This window comes from Lethenteron reissneri, chromosome 66 (assembly GCF_015708825.2).
Source record: "Lethenteron reissneri isolate LAM-NWPU_2019-01 chromosome 66, ASM1570882v1, whole genome shotgun sequence".
NCBI classification, from domain to species: Eukaryota; Metazoa; Chordata; class Hyperoartia; order Petromyzontiformes; family Petromyzontidae; genus Lethenteron; species Lethenteron reissneri.
In genome coordinates this window covers 3870079-3886486 of record NC_083844.1, presented here as the reverse complement: position 1 = coordinate 3886486, position 16408 = coordinate 3870079, and the positions used below count along the sequence as shown (strand labels likewise).

The following is a 16408-nucleotide window of genomic DNA, read 5'->3' as shown; positions in this document are numbered from 1 at the left end:
CGAGCTGGGCGTTCAAGCGCGCTCGCCACGAATGCGGCGGGCGAGCTGAATGTCCTTGGGCATGATGGTGACGCGCTTGGCGTGGATGGCGCACAGGTTGGTGTCCTCGAAGAGCGCGACAAGGTACGCTTCGCTGGCCTCCTGCAGAGCCATGACAGCGGAGCTCTGGAAGCGCAGGTCGGTCTTGAAGTCCTGCGCGATCTCCCTGACGAGGCGCTGGAAGGGCAGTTTGCGGATGAGCAGCTCGGTGGACTTCTGGTAGCGGCGGATCTCGCGCAGAGCGACGGTGCCGGGCCTGTAGCGGTGAGGCTTCTTGACGCCGCCCGTGGCCGGAGCGCTCTTTCGGGCCGCCTTGGTGGCGAGTTGCTTGCGGGGGGCCTTGCCGCCCGTGGACTTGCGAGCCGTCTGCTTGGTGCGAGCCATGGCTTGGTGAGGGCAAAGATTCTCACAGGCGGGGAGGAGAAGGCGGCTTATGTAGCCCAGAGCGCGCGCTCACTGGTCAGCGGAGTCGTGACGTGCGAAGAAGGGGCGCGTGCTGATTGGTTGGCAGCGTGCAATGATCTCGAGTCGTCAACTCTTCTTCATCAACGAAATGTTCTCACTTTGGAGCATTGCAGAATGCCGCATCACGATGCAGTAGTTCCGTTTGAGCGCCGTCCATGTCCTTAACGGATGTTATTTTCTCAAGCAAACACCTTTCCGAAAACAACTTTACAGTGCTCCGCGTGATCTAAATAAAGTGTGCAGAAACTGCGCTTCATTGGAAACAGTAATACGTAAAAAATATTCTTTGTTTCTTTCGGTAAAGTCACGTATAAAGAAAAAAATAATAGCATACGACGTTTCGATTGCAACACAAGCAATCATCATCAGGTATAATGAAATAGCGACATAAAATCGAACCAGAAAAAATTATAGACAGACATATAAGCAGACAGATATCAACAATTTGTTTCTTTATATACGTGACTTTACCGAAAGAACCAAAGAATAATTCCTGCAGTCACGAAAGCTCCAAAGTTAATACGTGAAAATGTCGGAAAGGTGATCACAGGGATAGATATCTATTCTCTTGGCATTGAGATGATGATCATCAATTATACTGCACGAGTCATCCATGCTAGGCGCTTACTTTTACATAGATGTACACGTGCAAAATGTTAGTTCCTGCCCGAAAATACAACCACGAATTAAATATATTGCATTGCAAGGTTTTGGCACCAAATATCCAATGTAATATCTGAATGGGCTGCAGATGAAATCAATGGACAAACAAGTCCAAGAAATGCCTGCTGGTGAACATGATGTGCCATGAATATTGTTATCGCTTTTATTCACGTGGAAACAGGTTAAAATGCGTTCCATCTCTCCATTTCCACTCAATGAGCGAACAATGTCCCCGCGTGAACCGGGGCTTTGTTGGAAGTTTCGTTTAGTACTCCTGCTAGGACTGGTACAAGCAGGTTCGGAGAGGTGGGTGGCTCTGAAAAGAGCCTTTGTAATTAATGGTGGAGTCGAGGCTTCACTTGGAGCTTGTGTACTTGGTGACGGCCTTGGTGCCCTCCGACACGGCGTGCTTGGCCAGCTCGCCGGGGAGCAGCAGTCGCACTGCGGTCTGGATCTCCCGAGAAGTGATGGTGGAGCGCTTGTTGTAGTGCGCCAGGCGGGACGCCTCGGAAGCGATGCGCTCGAAGATGTCGTTGACGAACGAGTTCATGATGCTCATTGCCTTGGACGAGATGCCGGTATCGGGGTGCACCTGCTTCATCACCTTGTAGATGTAAATGGCGTAGCTCTCCTTCCTGCGGTGGCGTCGCTTCTTGCCATCCTTGCGCGTAGCCTTGGTCACAGCCTTCTTGGAGCCCTTCTTGGGAGCAGGAACCTTGGCCGGCCCAGCGCTCTTTGATGCGGGAGGATCGGGCATGTCGACGCGTCGTAGGCAGCAGCTTCAGGTCAGAACAGACGGGAAGCGAATGTGGATGTCGCTCGCGCGTTGAGCTCCTTTTATAGGAGGCGAGATGCAAATCAGAGGATCGTAGTGCGCGGCGCTGCTGAGTGGCTCTTTTAGTACCGTCCCTCTCCATCAGCCTCCAATGAGAAACGCGGACGCGATGTTCACTTTAATATCGATTTTACTGCAAAAAGGACTTGTGAATATAACACAATGTAATGTCCAAACATGTGTATTAGTGAATTGCAGCCATGGCATTGCCTTTGTTTAAAAAGGATGACTAGAAAACCCAATACAGTATATTGTGTTTTGAGCGTGGGTTTTTTTGTTTCTTACGAGGGATTGTTTCACCACTCGTCTAATACGGCGCACGGGCGTTTTATGAACGCAATTTGGAAAAATACAAGCGCTCGGTGGAGAAAAATAACTTCGCTGTTGTGCTGTACAGGTGGAGATTAGCATTCCGGCACGCTCCGTCAATTAGGACGAGTGTGCTGTAAGATTGTGGCGCCAAATGCTCTACGTAATATCGTATTCGGCTGCAGCTGGAAATAATTAACGCAAAATACCAGAAATGGGTACTGTATTAAGGCGTTCAAGAATTACGCCTTGTTAAATGTGACGTGAATATCATGATTTCTTTCATTCATTCATGTGGAAGCAGATGAAGATTCGCCAACTCAACAAGCGAACGTCCAGCACGCTCACAACAACCCAGGACATGTGCTCCATTCAGAGCGTGTTTGGCAACACTGGCGCAAGCAGTTTCGAAGAGGTGGGTGGCTCTGAAAAGAGCCTTTGGGTTGGCTTAGTGTGCGAGAGATGGGCGCTCAGCCTCCGAAGCCGTAGAGAGTGCGGCCCTGGCGCTTGAGGGCGTAGACCACGTCCATGGCGGTGACGGTCTTGCGCTTGGCGTGCTCCGTGTAGGTGACGGCGTCGCGGATGACGTTCTCAAGGAAGACCTTCAGGACGCCGCGGGTCTCCTCGTAGATGAGGCCCGAGATGCGCTTCACACCGCCGCGGCGAGCGAGGCGGCGGATGGCGGGCTTGGTGATGCCCTGGATGTTGTCGCGCAGCACCTTGCGATGGCGTTTTGCGCCTCCCTTGCCGAGCCCCTTACCGCCTTTACCGCGTCCAGACATTGCGACTACTTGTGACAAAGCTCCTCGCGAGAGACTGCGCGCTCAGCTTGCAGCAGCAGCCGCCTTTATACCCGAAGCGTGGCGACGTCACCGACCACCCCTGCCCTCCGCGATGGCTCCGCCTTAAACCTTCCACCTTTAACCTCTGCGACGAAGAAAACCCTCCACCGTCGTCAATAACACTTCCTTGACATGTATAATATGCGACGTTTTGGGCAATGGCCCTTCTTCGAAGCACTCTGGAATGATATTGGCACACCCGCAGCGAACGCGAGAGGAACGCGATCTGTTGCAAGATTGCACGTGGAGTGAATAATCGGTGTAAGGTCTTGTTTGCAAGTGAACAAGATGAACTAACTTTATAATCGTGTGAAGCTTAACGGCTTCCAACACAATAGTTGAGTGAACGTCACCAACTAGTTGTCCCAAAGTAAGAAAGACATTGCAAACAATGCGATATTTACGTATAGTAAATTAATTTAATAGAGAAGTTTAGATGGTGCACCGCAATGTTTACAAAACAAAAACAAAGTGAAAAGGCGGAACGAGCGAATGAAGGCAAATTGAGTAAAGCTGTCTGGAATCAATACATTTTTAGACTAAATTCCATATTTGGCACCAGTAACATGATGACGGAATGAAGAGGTGCAACACATAATCAAAATTGGAGGTTCGTCAAGAATGCATCGATTTTGAATCTGGATTTAGATTAGAATCGCCAGCGAGAATGCTGACGTCGCTGAGATTACTCTGCACTCAGTTCGAGTGAGGGAGCTGCCACCCGCCTCGCCTGTGTTTGTGATCCCTGCTTTCGGGCTCGATCACTCCCATCACATCAATGCTTAAAACACATCGAGTGGGTGAAATGTTACACAGTTAATTTGAACTAATTGAAGCGCAGCAGCATCTGGTTCACTTTTTTAACGAAGTGGGTGGCTCTGAAAAGAGCCGTTGAGGTGGAGTGAATCGAGCGTCGGTCGTCCCATCGGATTCACTTCTTTGGCGCAGTCTTCTTGGGCTTGGCCGCGGCCTTCTTGGGCTTGGCCACCTTGGGTTTGGCGGCCTTGGCCTTGACGGTCTTGGGCTTAGCGACCTTGGGCTTCGCAGCCTTGGGCTTGGCTGGGCTCTTCGCCGCCTTCTTGGGCTTAACAGCCGACTTCACCTTTTTGGGGCTCTTGGCCGCCTTGGCAGCCGCGGGCTTCTTTGCTTTCTTGGGAGACTTCTTGGGCGCGGTCTTCTTGGCTGCCGCGGGCTTCTTCACCTTCTTGGCTGCCGCGGGCTTTTTAGCTGCGGGCTTTGCCGTTGACGACTTGGGCTTCGCCTTTGCGGCAGCCTTTTCCTTGTTGAGTTTGAAAGAGCCAGACGCGCCGCTGCCCTTCACTTGCGCCACGGCGTCTTTGGCCACGAGCTTCTTGATGGCCAACTTCACGCGGGCATTGTTCTTCTCCACGTCGTATCCTCCGGCAGCAAGCGACTTTTTGAGCGCAGGAAGAGACACGCCGTTCCTCTCCTTGCTGCTGGCCAGAGCCTTGAGGATGAGCTCGGACACGCTGGGGCCGACCTTCTTGGCCTTTGGAGCGGCGCGCTTCTTCTTGGGGCTTTTAGGCGCTGAAGTAGCCGCAGCTGGTGGTTGAGCAGGAGCAGTTTCCGCCATCTCAAGACGTCGCTTTTATCGCCTCGCCTCTTGGAAACCGAAATCAGCGCTCTCACGAATTCGAACCGAGCGTCCTCCAGGCCCGAGGTTATTATAGAAGCGGCGTACTGAATGCGGACGTCGCTGAGATCATCCAGCACTCAGCTCTAGTGAGGGAGTTGCCTCCATACTCACTGTGTTTATCACGCCTGCCTTTGGGCTCGATTACTCCCGTAACGTTCATACTTACATGCATCTAGTTAATACATCATCACGAAGATCACTTCTTTAATGTACGTTACTTATGCAATATACGACAATGCTCACGATATAAATTATAATTCTAAACAAGTGAACAACCAACATTTGGGAGACATTGTTCGGTCAGGGCAAGATATGATGATTGTCGGTTTTCAAAAGTGTTACTGATGAACACTATTTAAAACGCACTCGAATTTTTTGCAAGACAAGATGCTTCAACATACTACTCATTTAATTCCAACGAAATATTTTCTATTTAAGTTTTGCCTCGCGCGCTCGCGATTCCTCCTCTCGCGCTATGGTGAGGACTGCGCGCCATGTCAATCGTCCCTTGTCACCGAACTTTTAACTGGACGTTTTAATCGAACTTTGAAATGAATAAATTTATGGATTTTCAGATGGACAACAAACTGAAGAAAATTACTCAAAATTAACCGACATTATATGGAAAGTTTAACATTTTACGTGGCAAGAGATGAGTAGCTCACGCACTGCAGAAGGGTCGCGCGCCTTGAAGGCACGGTGCACAATCATCACCACTCAAATTCAACTCAAGTGACTCCGCAGTCGAATGTTTAAAGAAAATATATAATCTTACGTTTAATGCATTGACAGAGTTGATATTCTAGGAGCGCAGGATGGTTCATGCGATTAGTTGTTTTTACTGCAATAAGTAACACGTATTTACTGCACTAAGTAACACGAATGAGTAATCATTGGAAAGATGTTATTAACCATGTAAAAAATATTTAACTACACATATTTGTACCATCTTATTTGACAGGTAATATTATACTTTCGCGAGTGTTAACATCCCCAGCGTTTACCAGTACTTTTATGCTTACTATCAGCTAACACCGGCCACAACCCTGAGCTGATGTGCTCATTTGTTCTCTTTTAGCCCCGACACCCCCGCCACTTCCCGGCAACCACATTCAGATAAGCCCCCCTCTTCCCCCCTGATTTGTTATTTTATTATTTATATTGTTTTAGTTATTTATTATTATTGTTTTACCTACGTGACTTTACCGAAAAAACCTAAGAGTATGAATCATTGCAGTCACGAAAGCTACAAATTTAGAACGAATGCAATAATCATTCATTCCACGCGCATGTGAAGAGGCGTAGTAGATTGGTTTATGCACTTCTGGTAGGAACGAAGTGGACCAGACTCCAATAGATTATATCGTGCGTCCGTTTGTCCGTCCGTCCGTCCGTGTGTCAACATCGCCCCCTACTGCAAACACTTGGCATGACCCTACAAAAACATTTAGACTCAGTGACGCTATCCTGGCTAACCAAGTGTAGCATTCCCTTATAATTCCCTCAGATAGCTTTTAATTACAATGTTACATTCCCTGATGTTTTTAAATAGCAACATTGACATTTAAAGCTTCAACATAAATAATTAAAACATTTATATTAACAATTAACCCACGGCGGCCTAAGGCCTACAGCTAGGCCTAAAGCCTAGACCTAGGCCTCAAGCTCTCCCTTCGTATAGTTCCCCCGCGTGTGTGAAAGGGAGTAAATGGTTAACAAGGTTACATTCCCTGATGTTTTTTAATAGAAACATTTACATTTAAAGCTTTTACATAAATAATTAAAACATTTATATTAACAATTAACCCACGGCAGCCTAAGGCCTACAGCTAGGCCTAAAGCCTAGACCTAGGCCTCAAGCTCTCCCTTCGTATAGTTCCCCGTGTGTGTGAAAAGAAAGTAAATGTTTAACAATGTTACATTCCCTGATGTTTTTAAATAGCAACATTTACATTTAAAGCTTCAACATAAATAATTAAAACATTTATATTAACAATTAACCCACGGCGGCCTAAGGCCTACAGCTAGGCCTAAAGCCTAGACCTAGGCCTCAAGCTCTCCCTTCGTATAGTTCCCCTGTGTGTGTGAAAGGCAGTAAATATTTAACAATGTTACATTCCCTGATGTTTTTTTAATAGAAACATTTACATTTAAAGCTTTTTCATTAAAAACAACTCCCTACCTCCCCCCCCTCGTCGGCGGCTCTCCAGCCGAGCCAGGCCTGGGAATCTCTCCCCCGCTCGGGGTGTATTGGGCGGGGCTACAGCGGCAAGGGGCGGGGCTACAGCGGCAGGGGGCGGGGCTACAGCGGCAGGGGGCGGGGCTACGCGGCAGGGGCCGGGCTACAGCGGCAGGGGGCGGGGCTACAGCGGCAGGGGGCGGGGCTACGCGGCAGCGGGCGGGGCTACAGCGGCAGGGGGCGGGGCTACGCGGGGCTGGGCGGGGACACCGAGATGGGGCGGGGCCACGGGTGGCGGGGCGGGGTTACGCGGGTGGAGGGCGGGGCCACGGGGGCGGAGCGGAGCCACGGGGGAGCGGGGCGGGGTCAAGCGGTGGGAGGCGGAGCTTAGCGCGATGGAGGGAGGGGCCGTTGGCCAAAAGGGGCGGAGTCTACAGTCGAGAATACAGTACCGGGGGCGAGGAGGCGGGGCTAACAGTGATAGGGGCGTGGCCCACGGCGCTGCATCTCGTGCAGATTGTTACTACTCACTGTGTCTGCTCCAAGCTGCACTCACGTAGGTACATACTTGTGCAATACTATTATTTTTTGCAGAACGGTTACTACTACTTTATTGTTTCTTATGTTCCACTACGTCTACGTTTCCATCCACTTATTGGCGCCCATTTTTTGCCATTTCATTTTATTATAGCCATTCAATTGTTCGGTCCTACCAGCCCACCCCACAGGGACCTGTTTTCACCAACGCACAGCAATATTCGTTCCAAGACCAACCCCGGGCACACGTCCCACAGCCCCTTTTAACTCCTCAATCTCCGCTCCCAATACACATTCGCGTCCAGCACGCCTGGTCCGGGTGACGTCACTGCCCTTTAACCCCTGACCCCCCCGTCCAGCTCTTATTTCCCGCGCGTGTGTGAAAAAAAATTAAGATTGATTGGTGCGTGTTGTCGTGAGAGCGGAGATGTCGTGTTTGCGTGGTGCGTGGTGCGTGAGGGTGGCTCGCAGATCCCTTGAAGTGCTTGAACCATTCTCCGACTCCTCTTCATATGTAATCTGACCGCTCAAAAAGAGCGAGTTTTATTCTTTAAAAAAACACGATACTTTCTTCCAATAGGCACCTCAATTTATTCTAAACCATGTTCCATGATTGATGCAATGTTGGAATGCTGCTCAAATACCGTTCCTAAATTAGACATAAAGGGTATCTGGAATGAGCAGAGAATTCGTTTAATTGCGAGCAATTTGGGACGAGGGCAACTCGACGACGGTGTCCTTATTAATAACAAAACCCCTGTGTACGACTGTCCGAGCTCTTTGCAAGCAAGTGGGTGGCTCTGAAAAGAGCCGTTGTTGTGGTGGTAGAGGCGGCGGCGCGTTCACTTCTTTGCCTGAGAGGTCTTCTTGGGCAGCAGCACGGCCTGGATGTTGGGCAGCACACCGCCCTGGGCGATAGTCACGCCGCCCATGAGCTTGTTGAGCTCCTCGTCGTTTCGCACGGCGAGCTGCAGGTGTCGGGGGATGATCCTCGTCTTCTTGTTGTCGCGGGCGGCATTGCCAGCCAGCTCGAGGATCTCGGCAGAAAGGTACTCGAGCACGGCGGCCAGGTAGACGGGTGCTCCAGCGCCGACCCGCTGGGCGTAATTGCCCTTGCGGAGCAGCCTGTGAACGCGACCCACGGGGAACTGCAGGCCGGCGCGGGAAGAGCGGGACTTTGCCTTGGCGCGAGATTTGCCACCGGTCTTGCCGCGTCCAGACATCGTTAAGGACCTAGGATGCAAAAAGCACTGGAGACAAAGTACGAACGATTTGTGACGTTAACACGCACCACGGGAGCGGCTTTTATAGCGGAGACGAGGATCGTAGAGCGCGCCGCTGCTGATTGGCTCCTCTCGGTCGAGTCCCGCCCTCTCCTTGAGCCACCAATGACAAGCCGGGACGCGAGGATTCGATGTTGACTTTCATTATTTGTATCCATATATGTTTTAATGCGCACACGCATCTTATGAATTAAACAATGCGATACACGTACTTAATAGGTTCAAGTTTTAAGCATGATAGAGTTAATTTATGGGCGCGTGCTGGCAAGTCAAACTTATAAGCGGATTCCGCAAATATCAATGTATTATTGATTATAATCATCATTTTGAGGGACCGCATTGGTTATAAGAAATCATTGTGATAGCCTTGAGCTCGTGATTGATCGCCCACGTGCCTATACGGTGTATAGATATTTTTCTTTAACCGCCTGTTCGGGCAATGCCTAAAAATATATGTGCGTGAATAATTCAGTCTCAGTTTGCAAAATGTGAACTTCTTATCAGCTCGGGCTTGAAACAACATAAACCAATATCTTTGGGTTTAATCTATATATATAAAATCGTGAATGTCTGTCTGTCTGTGTGTGGATGTCGGACCATACGCACTTTCATTGGACGCCGGTTGCCCCTGCCAACGCCTAGCGACGTCTTCGCCGCTTTCATTGGACGCCGGTTGCCCCTGGCAACGGCTAGCGACGGGCTAGCAGTTGCGGGGTGGACGCCATCTTTAATTCCCGTTAAAAATAGGCGCACGCATTAACACGCGACTCTGAGGTAAATTCATCTAAGTTTCACGTCCTCTTTACTCCCCCCCCCACCACAATGTGTGCTATTACTATTATAGGGTCGGTAGATTATTAAATTATAGCGATTACACAGTATTATTGAAGCGCGGGGGGGGGGGGGGGGAACGGCACCCGTACCCAGCGTCAGCCGGGTGGCAAAATCAGGCGAGGCGGGAGGCTCTGCACGGTGCTAGGCCTCCACACCCACCACGCGACTCCGAGGTAAAATACATTTCACCAAAATAACCCTTTTGTTGTACATTATGTAAACATGGTTTCACAACGCTTATATACAACACCAACGTGTGATGTTGAAGAATGAGCGGCGGGGTATAGAAATGAACTTGCATTGTCGCTTACGCCTGACGACTCGTGAGAGCCGTGACCAGCAAACGAAGGTTTCCGGCACCCGAACTTTGAAGGACACACATGGAAGCTTTCTCACGAGTAAGTGGTGGCTCTGAAAAGAGCCTTTGTGTTGTGCTTTGAGGGCCGAGCTGGGCGTTCAAGCGCGCTCGCCACGAATGCGGCGGGCGAGCTGAATGTCCTTGGGCATGATGGTGACGCGCTTGGCGTGGATGGCGCACAGGTTGGTGTCCTCGAAGAGCGCGACAAGGTACGCTTCGCTGGCCTCCTGCAGAGCCATGACAGCGGAGCTCTGGAAGCGCAGGTCGGTCTTGAAGTCCTGCGCGATCTCCCTGACGAGGCGCTGGAAGGGCAGTTTGCGGATGAGCAGCTCGGTGGACTTCTGGTAGCGGCGGATCTCGCGCAGAGCGACGGTGCCGGGCCTGTAGCGGTGAGGCTTCTTGACGCCGCCCGTGGCCGGAGCGCTCTTTCGGGCCGCCTTGGTGGCGAGTTGCTTGCGGGGGGCCTTGCCGCCCGTGGACTTGCGAGCCGTCTGCTTGGTGCGAGCCATGGCTTGGTGAGGGCAAAGATTCTCACAGGCGGGGAGGAGAAGGCGGCTTATGTAGCCCAGAGCGCGCGCTCACTGGTCAGCGGAGTCGTGACGTGCGAAGAAGGGGCGCGTGCTGATTGGTTGGCAGCGTGCAATGATCTCGAGTCGTCAACTCTTCTTCATCAACGAAATGTTCTCACTTTGGAGCATTGCAGAATGCCGCATCACGATGCAGTAGTTCCGTTTGAGCGCCGTCCATGTCTTTAACGGATGTTCTTTTCTCAAGCAAACACCTTTCCGAAAACAACTTTACAGTGCTCCGCGTGATCTAAATAAAGTGTGCAGAAACTGCACTTCATTGGAAACAGTAATACGTAAAAATATTCTTTGGTTCTTTCGGTAAAGTCACGTATAAAGAAAAAATAATAATTAATAATAGCATACGACGTTTCGATTGCAACACAAGCAATCATCATCAGGTATAATGAAATAGCGACATAAAATCTAACCAGAAAAAATTATAGACAGACATATAAGCAGACAGATATCAACAATTTGTTTCTTTATATACGTGACTTTACCGAAAGAACCAAAGAATAATTCCTGCAGTCACGAAAGCTCCAAAGTTAATACGTAAAATTGTCGGAAAGAGGTGATCACAGGGATAGATATCTATTCTCTTGGCATTGAGATGATGATCATCAATTATACTGCACGAGTCATCCATGCTAGGCGCTTACTTTTACATAGATGCACACGTGCAAAATGTTAGTTCCTGCCCGAAAATACAACCACGAATTAAATATATTGCATTGCAAGGTTTTGGCACCAAATATCCAATGTAATATCTGAATGGGCTGCAGATGAAATCAATGGACAAACAAGTCCAAGAAATGCCTGCTGGTGAAATGATGTGCCATGAATATTGTTATCGCTTTTATTCCCGTGGAAACAGGTTAAAATGCGTTCCATCTCTCCATTCCACTCAATGAGCGAACAATGTCCCCGCGTGAACCGGGGCTTTGTTGGAAGTTTCGTTTAGTACTCCTGCTAGGACTGGTACAAGCAGGTTCGGAGAGGTGGGTGGCTCTGAAAAGAGCCTTTGTAATTAATGGTGGAGTCGAGGCTTCACTTGGAGCTTGTGTACTTGGTGACGGCCTTGGTGCCCTCCGACACGGCGTGCTTGGCCAGCTCGCCGGGGAGCAGCAGTCGCACTGCGGTCTGGATCTCCCGAGAAGTGATGGTGGAGCGCTTGTTGTAGTGCGCCAGGCGGGACGCCTCGGAAGCGATGCGCTCGAAGATGTCGTTGACGAACGAGTTCATGATGCTCATTGCCTTGGACGAGATGCCGGTATCGGGGTGCACCTGCTTCATCACCTTGTAGATGTAAATGGCGTAGCTCTCCTTCCTGCGGTGGCGTCGCTTCTTGCCATCCTTGCGCGTAGCCTTGGTCACAGCCTTCTTGGAGCCCTTCTTGGGAGCAGGAACCTTGGCCGGCCCAGCGCTCTTTGATGCGGGAGGATCGGGCATGTCGACGCGTCGTAGGCAGCAGCTTCAGGTCAGAACAGACGGGAAGCGAATGTGGATGTCGCTCGCGCGTTGAGCTCCTTTTATAGGAGGCGAGATGCAAATCAGAGGATCGTAGTGCGCGGCGCTGCTGAGTGGCTCTTTTAGTACCGTCCCTCTCCATCAGCCTCCAATGAGAAACGCGGACGCGATGTTCACTTTAATATCGATTTTACTGCAAAAAGGACTTGTGAATATAACACAATGTAATGTCCAAACATGTGTATTAGTGAATTGCAGCCATGGCATTGCCTTTGTTTTAAAAAGGATGACTAGAAAACCCAATACAGTATATTGTGTTTTGAGCGTGGGTTTTTTTGTTTCTTACGAGGGATTGTTTCACCACTCGTCTAATACGGCGCACGGGCGTTTTATGAACGCAATTTGGAAAAATACAAGCGCTCGGTGGAGAAAAATAACTTCGCTGTTGTGCTGTACAGGTGGAGATTAGCATTCCGGCACGCTCCGTCAATTAGGACGAGTGTGCTGTAAGATTGTGGCGCCAAATGCTCTACGTAATATCGGAATCGGCTGCAGCTGGAAATAATTCACGCAAAATACCAGAAATGGGTACTGTATTAAGGCGTTCAAGAATTACGCCTTGTTAAATGTGTCGTGAATATCATGATTTCTTTCATTCATGTGGAAGCAGATGAAGATTCGCCAACTCAACAAGCAAACGTCCAGCACGCTCACAACAACCCAGGACATGTGCTCCATTCAGAGCGTGTTTGGCAACACTGGCGCAAGCAGTTTCGAAGAGGTGGGTGGCTCTGAAAAGAGCCTTTGGGTTGGCTTAGTGTGCGAGAGATGGGCGCTCAGCCTCCGAAGCCGTAGAGAGTGCGGCCCTGGCGCTTGAGGGCGTAGACCACGTCCATGGCGGTGACGGTCTTGCGCTTGGCGTGCTCCGTGTAGGTGACGGCGTCGCGGATGACGTTCTCAAGGAAGACCTTCAGGACGCCGCGGGTCTCCTCGTAGATGAGGCCCGAGATGCGCTTCACACCGCCGCGGCGAGCGAGGCGGCGGATGGCGGGCTTGGTGATGCCCTGGATGTTGTCGCGCAGCACCTTGCGATGGCGTTTTGCGCCTCCCTTGCCGAGCCCCTTACCGCCTTTACCGCGTCCAGACATTGCGACTACTTGTGACAAAGCTCCTCGCGAGAGACTGCGCGCTCAGCTTGCAGCAGCAGCCGCCTTTATACCCGAAGCGTGGCGACGTCACCGACCACCCCTGCCCTCCGCGATGGCTCCGCCTTAAACCTTCCACCTTTAACCTCTGCGACGAAGAAAACCCTCCACCGTCGTCAATAACACTTCCTTGACATGTATAATATGCGACGTTTTGGGCAATGGCCCTTCTTCGAAGCACTCTGGAATGATATTGGCACACCCGCAGCGAACGCCAGAGGAACGCCATCTGTTGCAAGATTGCACGTGCAGTGAATAATCGGTGTAAGGTCTTGTTTTCAAGTGAACAAGATGAACTAACTTTATAATCGTGTGAAGCTAAACCGCTTCCAACACAATAGTTGAGTGAACGTCACCAACTAGTTGTCCCAAAGTAAGAAAGACATTGCAAACAATGCGATATTTACGTATAGAAATTAATTTAATAGAGAAGTTTAGATGGTGCACCGCAATGTTTACAAAACAAAAACAAAGTGAAAAGGCGAGAACGAGCGAATGAAGGCAAATGAGTAAAGCTGTCTGGAATCAATACATTTTTAGACTAAATTCCATATTTGGCACCAGTAGCATGATGACGGAATGAAGAGGTGCAACACATAATCAAAATTGGAGGTTCGTCAAGAATGCATCGATTTTGAATCTGGATTTAGATTAGAATCGCCAGCGAGAATGCTGACGTCGCTGAGATTACTCTGCACTCAGTTCGAGTGAGGGAGCTGCCACCCGCCTCGCCTGTGTTTGTGATCCCTGCTTTCGGGCTCGATCACTCCCATCACATCAATGCTTAAAACACATCGAGTGGGTGAAATGTTACACAGTTAATTTGAACTAATTGAAGCGCAGCAGCATCTGGTTCACTTTTTTAACGAAGTGGGTGGCTCTGAAAAGAGCCGTTGAGGTGGAGTGAATCGAGCGTCGGTCGTCCCATCGGATTCACTTCTTTGGCGCAGTCTTCTTGGGCTTGGCCGCGGCCTTCTTGGGCTTGGCCACCTTGGGTTTGGCGGCCTTGGCCTTGACGGTCTTGGGCTTAGCGACCTTGGGCTTCGCAGCCTTGGGCTTGGCTGGGCTCTTCGCCGCCTTCTTGGGCTTAACAGCCGACTTCACCTTTTTGGGGCTCTTGGCCGCCTTGGCAGCCGCGGGCTTCTTTGCTTTCTTGGGAGACTTCTTGGGCGCGGTCTTCTTGGCTGCCGCGGGCTTCTTCACCTTCTTGGCTGCCGCGGGCTTTTTAGCTGCGGGCTTTGCCGTTGACGACTTGGGCTTCGCCTTTGCGGCAGCCTTTTCCTTGTTGAGTTTGAAAGAGCCAGACGCGCCGCTGCCCTTCACTTGCGCCACGGCGTCTTTGGCCACGAGCTTCTTGATGGCCAACTTCACGCGGGCATTGTTCTTCTCCACGTCGTATCCTCCGGCAGCAAGCGACTTTTTGAGCGCAGGAAGAGACACGCCGTTCCTCTCCTTGCTGCTGGCCAGAGCCTTGAGGATGAGCTCGGACACGCTGGGGCCGACCTTCTTGGCCTTTGGAGCGGCGCGCTTCTTCTTGGGGCTTTTAGGCGCTGAAGTAGCCGCAGCTGGTGGTTGAGCAGGAGCAGTTTCCGCCATCTCAAGACGTCGCTTTTATCGCCTCGCCTCTTTGAAACCGAAATCAGCGCTCTCACGAATTCGAACCGAGCGTCCTCCAGGCCCGAGGTTATTATAGAAGCGGCGTACTGAATGCGGACGTCGCTGAGATCATCCAGCACTCAGCTCTAGTGAGGGAGTTGCCACCATACTCACTGTGTTTATCACGCCTGCCTTTGGGCTCGATTACTCCCGTAACGTTCATACTTACATGCATCTAGTTAATACATCATCACGAAGATCACTTCTTTAATGTACGTTACTTATGCAATATACGACAATGCTCACGATATAAATCATAATTCTAAACAAGTGAACAACCAACATTTGGGAGACATTGTTCGGTCAGGGCAAGATATGATGATTGTCGGTTTTCAAAAGTGTTACTGATGAACACTATTTAAAACGCACTCGAATTTTTTGCAAGACAAGATGCTTCAACAGACTACTCATATTTAATTCCAACAAAATATTTTCTATTTAAGTTTTGCCTCGCGCGCTCGCGATTCCTCCTCTCGCGCTATGGTGAGGACTGCGCGCCATGTCTGGTGAGAATAGAGGGGAGTGTGGAGTTCTGGTGAGAATAGAGGGGAGTGTGGAGTTCCGGTGAGAATAGAGGGGAGCGTGGAGTTCTGGTGAGAATAGAGGGGAGTGTGGAGTTCTGGTGAGAATAGAGGGGAGTGTGGAATTCCGGTGAGAATAGAGGGGAGTGTGGAGTTCCGGTGAGAATAGAGGGGAGTGTGGAGTTCCGGTGAGTATAGAGGGGAGTGTGGAGTTCCGGTGGGAATAGAGGGAAGTGTGGAGTTCCGGTGGGAATAGAGGGGAGTGTGGAGTTCTGGTGGAAATAGAGGGGAGTGTGGAGTTCCGGTGGGAATAGAGGGGAGTGTGGAGTTCTGGTGGGAATAGAGGGGAGTGTGGAGTTTCGGTGAGAATAGAGGGGAGTGTGGAGTTCCGGTTGGAATAGAGGGGAGTGTGGAGTTCTGGTGAGAATAGAGGGGAGTGTGGAGTTCCGATGAGAATAGAGGGGAGTGTGGAGTTCCGGTGAGAATAGAGGGGAGTGTGGAGTTCTGGTGAGAATAGAGGGGAGTGTGGAGTTCCGATGAGAATAGAGGGGAGTGCGGAGTTCCGGTGGGAATAGAGGGGAGCGTGGAGTTCTGGTGAGAATAGAGGGGAGTGTGGAGTTCCGGTGGGAATAGAGGGGAGTGTGGAGTTCCGGTGGGAATAGAGGGGAGTGTGGAGTTCCGGTGAGAATAGAGGGGAGTGTGGAAGTTCCGGTGGGAATAGAGGGGAGTGTGGAGTTCCGGTGAGAATAGAGGGGAGTGTGGAGTTCCGGTGGAATAGAGGGGAAGTGTGGAGTTCCGGTGAGAATAGAGGGGAGTGTGGAGTTCCGTGAGAATAGAGGGGAGTGTGGAGTTCTGGTGAGAATAGAGGGGGTGTGGAGTTCTGGTGGGAATAGATGGGAGTGGGTGGGAGTTCCTGATGAGAATAAGAGGGACGTGTGCGAGTTTCAGGGGGAATAGAGGGGAGCTTAGCAGTTACTGGTGAGAATAGA

General features: G+C 50.5%; 5 protein-coding genes and 1 pseudogene across 5 annotated transcripts; all 6 read right to left on the bottom strand.

The window, feature by feature from the left end:
• Window positions 1–12: 12 nt before the first annotated feature.
• LOC133359990 (histone H3) lies at window positions 13–902 on the bottom strand. Its single transcript, XM_061578561.1, has one exon. The coding sequence runs from the start codon at window positions 421–423 to the stop codon at window positions 13–15; it is 411 nt and encodes a 136-aa protein (XP_061434545.1). The 5' UTR covers window positions 424–902.
• A 489-nt stretch (window positions 903–1391) lies between these two features.
• LOC133359994 (histone H2B type 3-B-like) lies at window positions 1392–2219 on the bottom strand. The gene has a single exon (XM_061578562.1). It carries the CDS (start codon window positions 1922–1924, stop codon window positions 1523–1525), a length of 402 nt encoding a protein of 133 aa, XP_061434546.1. The 5' UTR covers window positions 1925–2219; the 3' UTR covers window positions 1392–1522.
• A 510-nt stretch (window positions 2220–2729) lies between these two features.
• On the bottom strand, window positions 2730–13509 carry LOC133359923 (uncharacterized; annotated as a pseudogene).
• LOC133359979 (histone H1.5-like) lies at window positions 3099–5874 on the bottom strand. The gene has a single exon (XM_061578549.1). The coding sequence runs from the start codon at window positions 4745–4747 to the stop codon at window positions 4085–4087; it is 663 nt and encodes a 220-aa protein (XP_061434533.1). The 5' UTR covers window positions 4748–5874; the 3' UTR covers window positions 3099–4084.
• Window positions 7377–8750, bottom strand: LOC133359998 (histone H2A). Its single transcript, XM_061578565.1, has one exon. It carries the CDS (start codon window positions 8747–8749, stop codon window positions 8369–8371), a length of 381 nt encoding a protein of 126 aa, XP_061434549.1. The 5' UTR covers window position 8750; the 3' UTR covers window positions 7377–8368.
• A 280-nt stretch (window positions 13510–13789) lies between the features above and the next one.
• Window positions 13790–15987, bottom strand: LOC133359981 (histone H1.5-like). The gene has a single exon (XM_061578551.1). It carries the CDS (start codon window positions 14836–14838, stop codon window positions 14176–14178), a length of 663 nt encoding a protein of 220 aa, XP_061434535.1. The 5' UTR covers window positions 14839–15987; the 3' UTR covers window positions 13790–14175.
• Between the last annotated feature and the right edge of the window lie 421 nt (window positions 15988–16408).

What these genes read in the sequence shown, in the direction of transcription:
- LOC133359979 (XM_061578549.1), bottom strand. Translation starts at nt 4,747, where the DNA reads ATGGCGGAAACTGCTCCTGCTCAACCACCAGCTGCGGCTACTTCAGCG.
- LOC133359998 (XM_061578565.1), bottom strand. Translation starts at nt 8,749, where the DNA reads ATGTCTGGACGCGGCAAGACCGGTGGCAAATCTCGCGCCAAGGCAAAG.
- LOC133359994 (XM_061578562.1), bottom strand. Translation starts at nt 1,924, where the DNA reads ATGCCCGATCCTCCCGCATCAAAGAGCGCTGGGCCGGCCAAGGTTCCT.
- LOC133359981 (XM_061578551.1), bottom strand. Translation starts at nt 14,838, where the DNA reads ATGGCGGAAACTGCTCCTGCTCAACCACCAGCTGCGGCTACTTCAGCG.
- LOC133359990 (XM_061578561.1), bottom strand. Translation starts at nt 423, where the DNA reads ATGGCTCGCACCAAGCAGACGGCTCGCAAGTCCACGGGCGGCAAGGCC.